We start from the raw sequence: 12,276 nt of genomic DNA on the forward strand, positions 1-12,276 counted from the left end.
CCGCGCTCCACTTTTATCTCGACTTCATTGCGTCAAGACGTCACGTGGCCCTCTTAAACAGCAGGCTTGCAGCAAAACGCTGCACCAGTGCATCACCCCTGGTGTCCTGAGATGACTTCAGGAGGCGGAGCGGGTTTAATTTTTTTATAAGATAGTAAGTAACGTCTTGTTCCCGGCCCTTAAATGTGTCCATATCTGTTCGGAGTACATGAGAGGCAATGACAACTTAAGTGCAGAAGAAATGTCCTTTTTAAGGTGCGTCAGTTTGAACTTTTGCATCTCCCTCATTGGGGGGTTGTTGACAATGTTTTGCACTGAGCCTGAGGGAGCCAAAAAGTAAAACATTACAGCTATTGTGAGAGGAACTTTGCACACAGTGTTTGCGCAATAAACACTCAACCCATGTAGATTATAGATGTGGCTATAAAATGTTCGCAGTTTTGTCCTTCGCTAAGAACAGAGGCTTTATTCAGCTTGAGTAACAGCTGATTTTAACAGTGGGGGAAAAAAGTATCATAACATCCATAGAAACCTCTCAGACAGCACCTGCCACCTTATTCATTGCTCTGATGTCCATCTGTATCCTCCAAACAGTCATATTTTCAACAAAATATGGCACACTGCAAATGAGCCTGCAGGAACAGAGCCACAGGCAAGTTTGTCCACATTCACTACTGCAGGTCATGTGATGCACTCTGACTTCTTCACACACTGTTATAAACAGAAGGTAAAATGACAATTAGATTTTTCTGAGCATCACAAACACCTGAAATCAAAATTTTATCCATATGGATCCAATAATGATTTGAAACGTAAGGTATTATTAAGTCATTTCATGCCATTCGTGTGTGCAGGGGCCAACAGGAAGTCAGAGGAAGTCTCTAACGTGGACACTCTCAGCCAGCTGTACTGTTCATGCTCTGTGGGCCCAAAAACTCAAAAGTCTGTGGAAACCTGAAAACGACTTGGGCGTATTCGTCCTGTATCCGGTTCTCTGAATTCATCTGTAGTGCAAGCCAATGCACATAATGTCTAATAACGAGCTTGATGGTAGCGCGCATGAGAATTAAGATGGAGGCTGTCATTTGATGCATTGTTTTCATGCTCAGTGAACCAAACATTTTACAGGCAATTGATCAGCGGGTTTGGGTGGAGTGAACCTCCAGTAGACCGTTTTCACTTCATTCAACTTAAACCTTGGCCCAAAATGCATTTCATTTTTCTGCACCAGTCATTGCTAGAAACACCATCATGCTGTGCTGTAACACAGCTGCCAACAGAGTTCGGCCTGTGTGGGTCAAAGTTCAGGGATCTCCAACATCCTACTATTGTTTTCAGAGGTTTTCCTGTGCTGTGAGGAGACAAGTGTCCAATGCGCTTTCAGTTCCTGTCTCTAAATGCAGTAGGAGGAATGATATTGTGGAGCAGGTGTCCAGAGGAAGCGGTAGGGCTCTTATAACGATGATGTATGGACCTGAGGTCAGGAATGTGAAGGCACACAGTATATATCATCATTAAACTGCACAGTAACTTGCAGAGCAGCAGTAATGAGCCTGCCTGCAGAACATTAAAACATGACTGTTGACCTTAGACAGATAATCAAACTTGCTGGAGACTTAAAGTGCTGTGCATTTTGCTCACACTGTGCATGAACATATGTGCACTTTCACACACATTTTCAACTTGGGGAACTGTTTTATTATGTGTGGACCCCACTTGTCTGCAGACGACTCCGGTTCAAAAGCAAAAAGCTGCAGATCTAAGAAGAGTAAAAATACTACTCCATCATTAGTTTAGTGTTACAGAAAGCCTCTGATTAGAGGTGTTATTGGATTCCTGCAGCTTTATTTCTGCTTTTGCTCAGCATTATTTGGAGGGTTAGAGGGAAATGTATTTATAATTATAGTTGATATATCAAGCGGCTCAGAAGCAGTGTTTGTTAAAGGGAAACAACTATGTGGAAGAAGCAAAGAACAACAATGTTTGCATGACACAGAAAGGCTATTTTTCAATGCATAGAACTGAGCTAGTACAAAAGGTCCACGTTAAGCTCAATTACGCAAGCAACAATCAAACTTAATTGTACTGTCTGTCACATGGTCCTCCAATTATAGGCTGTTATAAAGCTTTAAAGGATAAAATCATACTTCAAACAAAGAATCTTGGCCTCATGTGATCCCACTAGAATTTGACCATATTTCAGCTGCTCCACTCTCACCCCCCCTTCCTCCATCAGCCTTTTTGTCAGAAGATAACCCCCACCTCCCTTCTCCCAAACAAAAAAGAAGAAAAAAAAAGCAGATGGCTCCTTCTCTAAATAGAAAGACACAGAGGCAACACACAGGAGGTCTGCCACAGATGATAGCTGCATGCTTAATCAAGCAGCCACATTAAAGTAAAAGTTGCTCACGTTGAATCAGAGGAGTTGTGTTTTTGGTACATCGCCCAAAACAATCCCACCTGCACCTGCACCGGCACTGTCCCTAAATTCAGTTACAGTGAATGTCTTCAGTGAGCCCACGCTTTAATACCGCGACTTGCTTTGCTCTTAAACTGCTGTTGACCATGCTGATAGTCAAATGGTTAAACATTGGATGTATAATTTTATTAAGAGGCCCATCTGGGACACAGTGCTTTGTATGGGATTTATCATATTCTGGTTAGAAAGCAATTTGTTTTGTTTTCAACCCAAGAAAACCAGAGCAGCCAAGCTGAAAGTGGGGCACCCATGTTTAGCACGTTCACACATGTTGGTAACATACATGCCAGAAAGGTGGGGAGATGTGAGGTGGTGGTGTAGTTGAAGACATTTGTACTACGCTAACGTTTTATAGAATTATTATAGAAGAGGAGCTTTCAAAAGCTTTAAAAGGACTTGATTTGTTGGTGGTTTGAAGCTGTAATCATTCTTGAAAGCAGTAAAGGCTTCTTGTGTGTCAGACTACTCACTGAGTGTTTTATCTGCGCTATAAACACTGGTCTTCTTTATTTCTGCACCTGACCGTGAATCAGATCACAGACAATTACGGATATTAGAAGAATTTCTTGATCCCAGCAGGGTAATAATCGTGCACAGGACTTGTTTTTTGTGGTGTTTAAACAAGTAAACATCTCCACTTTTATGACAGGCCTACATTCACAGCATACTCTCTCCTCGCAGATTGAAAAGAACCACAGAGGGGTCCTTTACTTTAAATAAACTACAACCAGTGAAGCCAGTCAAAGAGCTGGGAATACTTAGGGAATAATTCTCCAATTGCTCATGGTTTCTCAGAAGGAAGGGCACACTTCTGGTGTGCGTGACCTATTTTTCCAAACTCTTCTGTCAATTTGCAGAGCTGCAGCTGGTTCAGAGTTCCCGTTTTGTCAAAGGCTGTTTTCAAAAGTGCTGCCTGTCACTCATGCAAATCGGTGTCACATTTTCCTGGGGCATTTCTCTTGGCTCGCCTGCTTTGGTGCTGTTTTTCTCCTTTAAAGAAAAAAAAAACATTGAACAAACAACTTTTCAAACAGGGAACATAGCTGCATGTCTGGGAAGGCAAGGCATTCTCGACAGCACTGAAGCAGAAGTGGTGGTAGCTGCTGTCTCTGAGCTCCGGTTCAGGACTCCCACCGAAAACGGAGCTTTAAAGCCCTCAGAGCTGGGAGGGAGAGGCAGGCCCCTGGATGAAGGGGAGGGCTGGGACAATGGTTAACCACAGAGCGGAGCATGCCGCTCGAGGCTGAGGCCAGGCGGCACGACATCACAGGGAGGGAAGAGGCTCGCCCAGCACAACATCACTGTTTCAGCTCAAATGGCAAGCTTCCCCAGCAGTCAGAGCCCATGCATATATCCACGCGGAGGGCTTGGCTGACCAAATTACACCCTCGACAGCATGGAAACACAGTCACTGTGTCACTGCTGTGGTTTCAGAATTCAGTCAGCAGTTCATCTGCCCGCCAGAGTGTCACTGCTGCGGCGCAGATATGTATAAAATCCAGCCCTTCGTCCTGTTTTTTAGGGTTATAACTTACAGTGAGTCATGTTGTAACTCAAGGAGGTTACAACATGCACTGACTTACATTTAGGAAGTTCCCTGCAGACCTTTTTAAGACAGGGATAACACGAAAAAGCCCTTTTGAGTGGAGGGAAACCTTGAATGAGCTGGCCATTTAAATGATATGCAAGAAAAACACTGAAAGCCTACAAACACTGTGATGAAACCTCTGCTGTAACCTGAAATCTTATATTCTCCTTTTTTAATTCTACTGCTACAGTTGACTTAGGAGCTGTGTTAATAGAGTTTTTATGTGACAATAAGAGATCCTTCGTATGAGATGATCAAAACACATGTGTTTTCTAATAAAGGTCGCTCATTAATTCGGGACGTTTCCTTCCTCTTGAGCGGTGACACCGCTCATCCTGTTTACTGTTGCTCCTTCCATCATGTTGGGTTTTTGTTCTGCAAAATAGGCCTTTCTCTGTTCCTGAGTCGCGGCATCCTCGCTGCTGATGACAGCACGACAAAGAGGAATCGGGTTTCTCTCGTGTGTTCCCACTGGCATGACAGATCTGTCGTCTGCCTGGCAGCATCAGGTTCCTCTAAAGCAGAAACGTTGCTCCGCTGCTCGCGGTTTGTGGGGGAGTGCATTAGCTTCTCATTAAATCAGCTTGAACTCGCAGAACATCCACAGCCTACACGCTTATGAGAGGTCATACACACAGGTCATCGTACTGGCTTGGCGTGGACCCTCGCCGGTCATTCTCACTCTCAGCTGGAGGCGTTATGGTTGCTGTTGATCTGAAGGGGTGTAATGAAATGGCTTAGAGTAACTGAAATAGAAGCATTTGATGGTTATTAATTGTGAGCCCCGAAATTGTGACACTGTAAGATTGTAGATGATTCATTAGGCAGAGTGTGTTGGCCTGTGTTAAAGTGTTAAGGAATATGGTGCTTTGTCACATCTGCAGCATTTTGGGCCATCATGCTTTTCAGATGATGCTCAAACTCTTCACATATTTCTCCTAACATGTTAGCACAAAGTGTAGCTGCTGCAAACACTCTATTTTAAACGTAGGAAACGATTCCTAATGAATCTTAAAAGTGCTCTAAATATTATGTTATTTCAATTAATCGTCATGCATTTGGTTGTGTGTGTGTATGTGTGTGTCCTTGTGTGTATCTGCCCACAACTAATCTCTCATTCTACTGGACCCATCAGCCTAACATTTTTTGTGCACATTTCCAAGTGTATTGTCAAGGTCCTCAGTTTGGAATCCTGTACATGGTCTATTTCAGGCCACATTTCAGCCTTTGTCATAGCTGAAAATTGCCATCCATAGAAAAGTGTGGTCTCATCTTGAACCGGACCATCTGCAGATTAATTCCATAACTGATCTGTTATGATCCACTGAAGTTTGGCACGATACGAGATGAATAAATCTTTGTTTTTGTTATCTTTGCCACCACACACAGTTTGAACTTCTAGTTCAAACCGTGTTAGTTCATCATTCAGCAGCAAACCAAGTGGAGTATTTTTTCCATTTCTGTTTCTTATAGTGGCTGATTAATCACACTAAACATTCTTGTCTTGAGTCAATCAACATCAAAAACCTTTTGAAGAAACAAATATCCCCTGATACACACAGCAACAGCATGCACAAGAAGTGAGGCTCATCTTCACCTTGGATTGTTTGTGTAGTGTATTTGTACTAAGGTATCGTCTTTTAAAATGAGAAGATAAGATACGACTTTATTAATCCCCAGATGGGGGAAATTTGGGATAATAATGTAGCGCCCTTCACGATAATGTAGTGCTTGACATCTGCATGACACCTTTGACCAGGGCATGTTGTGCACTGTTGTGACAGCGGTATAAAGAGTTGACTCACAGCGTTCTTGTCTGGTGTTTTGATGGACAGAGATTCGGAACCAGCTGGTGGAGCAGTTCAAATGCTTGGAGCAGCAGTCTGAGTCTCGTATCCAGCTGCTGCAGGACCTGCAGGAGTTCTTCCGCCGCAAAGCAGAGATTGAGCTGGAATACTCCCGCAGCCTAGACAAGCTGGCCGAGAGGTTCTCCTCCAAGATCCGCAGCTCGAGGGAACACCAGCAGTTCAAGTGAGTTGCCCCTCCCCCTCGTGCATTTGCTGCTGAAACATGTTACATGTACAGTGTTTGTTCATTTGTGAACTGGGGGACACAAAACGCTTTCCAAATTAGTGGTAGTCTAATAAAACAATTGAAATTATAAGCTCATACTTTGTGATAGATAAACACTAAAAACAATACTGCCCTTTACTGTTCAATTATAGCATGTTGTTAAGAGTGAAGTGAGTTGTTTTTTTAACCTGTATTTGTGCACAGTGTTTGTCGCATTTTTTCAGCTCCAAGTAGTGCCTGCAGTTTTTCTGTCAGGCTGCAGGACAGCTCAGGGTGATGAGATGTTTGAGCAGTAGCCTATACGTAGCCTGAGAGGTGAAACCCAGGGCATAATAACTCCATTCTACTGGACAGTAAGAGGATATTGTTTAGAGAGATTTAGATGAGGAAATATGAAACTTAAACAATATAAGTGGGAGCACAATGATTGGATTTTGAAAAATGAGGAGCACATGTCTCCCGCCTCCTCAGTGGAAATCACATCCTGTGCTTGTGTGTTGTTGTCTGAAAGCAGCAGCATTTTCGTATTTGCTTTGTTTGCTTCAACTCAACTGCTTTCTGTTTAGTCTGAATGTATTTTTGTCAAGTAACTGTCCCTTTTTCCTTTCAATGTGTACCCAGACCGCAGGGATCTGTGTGCCAAGGGACTCTACCCCCCTCTAAACACGCCACTATTTATAACCTGGCTGTAAGACCCAGCCCTGCTGCTAATCACAGTGCCTTGTTTGATTACAGTGTAGAAGTAAACAACAATATGCTCCACGACTGTAAGGGAGGATCTGTTATTACAGTCAAGAGCTTTATGACGTCTTCAAAGGTCAGCTGGCTGTTGGATGCAGTTCATTAAAGAAGTTAAAGACTGCTGAGTGGCGGACATAACAAATCCAAAGCACTGCTGTCATCTAGCACTTAACTTTACAGAAGAAGCCTTTGAGTGAAGCTTTATGCTTCATTAAGTTTTGAATTGCATCCATTATGTACAAATATGGCAGAATCTCCACAGGCTCTCAGACAGAAACCTGTGGGTTGCATCAGCATGAGTGTGGAGGCTGATATTGAATTAAAAGCCATGTAATTTATGCAAGATAGTAATTTATTGGCAAAAATAGTACAGATACCACACTGTGTCATTGCTATTGTACATGTTTGCTGGATTGTTGCCAAACAGTAAAAGACACATCACTGTATTTCTGTAATGTTACTGATTAACAAAGGTTAATATTCTTTGTCATAATAGACTAAAATGTGTTATAATAATATAAAACTGCAAATCATTTCCTGTTACATGCAACATTCCAAAGTGTTTTGAAGAGAACAGTGAAACCAATGACAGAAATAAAGGCAAAAAGCCTAAATCATAGGAGTGAAGGAAACGGTGAATAAGGAAGCCCGCTGAGTGCCATCAGATCAAAAAGCCTCGACCCATTTAGATTTGCAGCTCTGCAAACTCTGAAACGTGGAAATAAAAAAAGCAAAAAAAAAAAAAGAGGGATCGTCTGCACGGAAACCACCACTAACACATTGGCACATGACTCACGCAGGGCATGAAATTAAGCGCTGCCGCTCCCAAAATCAAGCACCTCAGGCAAGCTTTGCTGCGTCTGGAAATGGGACACTAACCCAGCTGTGATCTGGCAGCAGATCTCAGACACGAATCTACACCAACATATATGTCCTCTAACCCCAGCTCTGATTCTTGCAAATGGAACCAGCAGGACACAGTTCCTGACTTCTGTTTTTTAAAGCAACATCATGCAACTTTTTTACCTTAAAATAACAGTTTCAAAATCATTCTGATGGTTCGCTCAGTTATAGAAAGGAGAATATCAGCCCCACTCTGCGACCAAATGACGACCAGGTGACGATGGAGGAAAGTGAACAGCACAAACTGGTTGTAAAAAACACAAGTTCTTGCATTAGGCTGCTTTAAGTTGACATGTGTAAAACGACGAGGACTCTCAAATACTCACTTATCTGCTGGATGATGATGTTGTTACTAGCGTGCTCAACTTAAAAGACAAAACAGATGTTCACAAATCTGCTGCGAAAAGACGAATTCAGTGAATCCATGTACTGTGAATACTTTATAGATATATACATGGCATTATTCAGTAAATACAGTAAATGACAACACAATTAATTAGGCTGCAATGCTAACTGCATGTGCATACTCTATTATACAGTATTGCAACGTTAAAAATGCATAGTGTAAATATACAGGTTCAGTTCTCTTTGTCAATCAATGACTTTTGACCACATGATCCACAAAACAGATTTACCCTCCGTGCCTGCCTTTCTGAAATGTTACCATCCACCTATGAGAAGCGAGTTCATATACGTGCTGAATGGTTTCAATGTGAAGAGATGTGAGTGACAGGTTTTTTTTTTTCTGTTTGGTTGAAAATTAACAGCAGCACATGAGGCACAATAAGCCAAACATGGCAGCCAATCAAAAGTCCTTTTATTTGAGGAACATACTTTGACAGTCTTGACGCTCCTGACACAGAATGAGATCACGTAGAAGTGTGTGCATACATATGTGGACTGTATGCAGGAGAGCTGTGTGTGTGTGTGCATGCGTGCGTGCGTGCATGAGAAGTGGAGGAGGATTTGACTGGATAATTGAGTCCAGCTGTGTCAGATGAGACGTGCTTCACTCTGGTGTCTTGGTTGATAGCAGACAGACCTGTGCTGCTGCAGCTGCTGCTGAGACACGGCTTAACCTTTGACCCGTACAGTTGATCTTATCCACACACAGTGCGGGACGGGTGTGAGAAAAAGCACACCTAATCCTCTGACACATGTTCCCATAATTATTACACTTTACACGGCCAATATCATGGCGGACCTGAAAGCCTGAAGCCAGCAAGCATCTCTGTGCAGTGTCTTGACAACACACTCACACACACACACACACACACACACACACACACACACACACACACACACAGTTCTGTTTCCTTTCTTTCAGAGGACATTGAGTTACATTTATTTCTTGGAGACTTACCCTAGCCTAACCATAACCACTTCTTGCCTTAACCCTAACAGCCCCTAGCCTTAACTCAAGTCTTCACCCTAAAAATGAATGATTTATGTTAGGGGGACTTTTTTTGTCCCCATAAGAAAGATGAGTCCCCACAATGTGGCTGTGTAAACTGATTTATGTCCCTGCAACACGAGTTAAGCACACACAGACACACACACACATAGACACACACTACTGCATAGTGATACCTATCTTTTAATGCAAACCCACGCATACTTTATTCGCGTCATTTAAATTCCATTTATTGAGAAAATGTTCAAGCGAACGGAGTGAAAGGACTGAGCCAGTGACAGACCGCAGAGGAAGTGTGGGTGGGAGGCTACTACCCATGCTTGACATGCATAGAGGATGTAATATTCAGTCATACTGAAAGTGCGCTACCCGTCAGTCACACCGCACACACTTTCTTAAGTATTCAAATTAAAGCAGTTTCACTGTTTTTCTGGCTTGGAAGATACAGTGTGTGTGAAACTCAAAGCGAGCCGTATATCATCCAAAGTGAGTGTTTTAAACCTTTGGTAAAGCCACAAAAATGCTCATAACATGATTGCACCTTGTGCCATCCACTGCTGGTCTGAGCAGGCAAGCAGCCACAAATCCTGCGTAATCAGCTGTGACACGCCCTTGAATGTGCCTTTCCTCCCACTTTAGTGTAGTTAAGTTCATGGCGAGCCACCAAAACACCAAATGGGCCCGGGCAAGAAAAACACTTGTGTTTGTCTAATAAAACACTTTCTTGGCTTAAAGCCCACACATCGTCAAAAATACAGAAAACCATTTTAGGCATTTTTTCTGTGCAAGCAGTTGTTTTTGTCTCTGTTATCTCTGAACTGGTATTTCATCTGCTGCAACACATCTGAGCTATCCTTTTCCTGACGCCCTTCAACACGCCCGTGACTGTCTTTCATTGCTCTGTAAACTGCGCCGGACTGCAGAGTAGTACCTCAGAGCCTGCCTAGTTATACCTTTAGGATTTTGATCAAAACACAGCAGTAAAACAGTCATCTTGACCAGGACGGACTTCCATATGTGCTGGATCACAGCCTGCAGTCTGTTGGCTGAACCCTTCCAGCGCAGATTCATTAGCAAGCTTAAATGCCACAGTGATTTACAGCTACTGCAGCTAAAGCCTCACCGCAGCAACCCGACCAAGGGTAATTTTGCTCTTCCACTTTACCTCATTTGCCACAGTGAAAAGACACACTGAGGGGTTACAGTACTCAGCCGCTCTATACTGCAACCGCTGTGCCAGATAGTGCACCGCTTCCTTTTTTTTTTTCTTACTGGCTCACAGTTCCTGAGAGACAACAGCTAACTTGATTTTAATTATGGGCAGACGTTTCAGGGTAAATCATGAATGGGATTTATAATGTACCCCATCAAATTAGAGAGGATCGGTATCGTCTGTCTGTCATGAAGATATATTCAGACGTAACATAGCACCATTAGAAAGGCAACTCATGCAATATTGATACTGAGAATAACCTGTCTGGGAAAGATAAGACAGGGCTTGTAGTGGGGTCCAAATTGGTGTGAGTGCGCTTATGTGTTAATCTCTTTGTGTGTGTGTGTGTGTCCAAGCAATTGGTTTGGGAGTAACTGGGGGAGAAAAGTGTTCGGTATCTTTACAAGGCCAGATCTTTGTACAGCCTGTGCGAGTTATTCTACTTTTGAAGCCGCCTTTGCTCATTTCCAAGTGAAGTCTGTTCGTTTCACGGTCGGCACGACGCAGCTTTGACAATCTATCAGAGGATATTCCAACACGTATGATGCAGCCTGTGTCCAGAACACGTCTGTCTTTAAAGAGCCATCATGAAAGAGTGCGATGCTTTGCTTTAGCTATGATATAACTATGAGGAATGATATCTGCTGCGGTAGGATTGTACCAGATGCTTTATTGGCTTTGTTCACTGGCACCAAACTACACTTCAGTCCCATTGTGTGTCAACCATTGCTGCTCTCAGGAGCTCAGAGGGCCGAAGGGTAAAAGGTTAAACTATATCTGTCCAGGCTTGGTTTGTTTGAACAATTCCCTGCTCTTGTCAGCATGTGCAACATCAATAGATTAACTGGTTTGCAGTTTGTTTTTCAGATCTTGTCAAAGCCTCGTCTCCTCGTCATTGACGCTGCATCGCGCTCTGCTCTGGCCCCTGCGCCTGTGCAGCTGTGCATTATCGAATGTTGGCAGCGAGTCTCCTCACACAAAAAAGGGAAAAAGAAAATGCTAAATGATGTGCAAATCAGCAATGTAGCATATTGAAGCCCCGCTTGAAAACGGGGGCAAAGCGCATTTGAATGGCAAAGCTGGCGGCATGTGCCCACGTGCCCCTTGTCTTTTGAAACTGTGTTTGGCTCCGGCTCCTCTTCCTTGGCTGTTTCATTGATAAGCAGCAGGCAGGCAGTGTGGAGGGGATTAAAGGCCTTCATAGAGCCGAGTCCTGGTTTGATAAATACACACTTCCTTCTGGAAATCCTGGCTCAGACACATCATAGGCGCAGGGTGATTAGATGGTGGCATCCAGTGCAGCCATGACTAATGCACGTGCACTGTTCTATACAATGCTGACTTGTTCAGGGTATGCACGTTATGGAGACAGCTTGCCATCAATTTATCCATGAATCAAAGGATTATTGCAGCGTTCTCCAACCATATGCTCTTTCCTTTGTTTGCCCTTTCACTTCCGCTGTCTCTGTGTCTGATTTTCTTCACGATCCTCCATGCATTGACAGATTAGGCTGCATGTATGTATCTGCCTCACAGGGGCAGTGAGGCAATGCAGGCCTTGTAAAAACCCACGGAGACAGTCAGGCTGTGCTTTGCAGGATGAGACAGATGTAATAGGATGCCAGAAAGCTGCACTCGGCTCTCCTCTTCTTCTTCCTTCTCACTTCTCTAGAGACTCTCATAGCTCATCGTTTGCCTTCTGCATGTTAATGATATCCTGTGTATGAATACCAAGGGCATGGAGCCATCCAAAACCAACCTGGATTAATCGACCTGTAGGCTCTCGACTGATACCCAACCTTTCATGGTGATGGGACAATGATGGGAGAATGAGTTTTGCTGCATGCTGAAGTGATGGATAGGAC

At 43.4% G+C, this 12,276-nt stretch overlaps 1 protein-coding gene across 1 annotated transcript in view; it reads left to right on the forward strand.

Moving 5' to 3' along the window:
* Positions 1-12,276, forward strand: part of srgap3 (SLIT-ROBO Rho GTPase activating protein 3) — a 57,504-nt gene that overhangs the window by 8,972 nt on the left and 36,256 nt on the right. Inside the window, exon 2 of the mRNA XM_041947997.1 lies at positions 5,903-6,098. Coding sequence (XP_041803931.1) covers positions 5,903-6,098 — 196 coding nt within the window. The remainder of the gene's footprint in view (positions 1-5,902; positions 6,099-12,276) is intronic.

This window comes from Chelmon rostratus, chromosome 2 (assembly GCF_017976325.1).
Source record: "Chelmon rostratus isolate fCheRos1 chromosome 2, fCheRos1.pri, whole genome shotgun sequence".
NCBI lineage: Eukaryota > Metazoa > Chordata > Actinopteri > Chaetodontiformes > Chaetodontidae > Chelmon > Chelmon rostratus.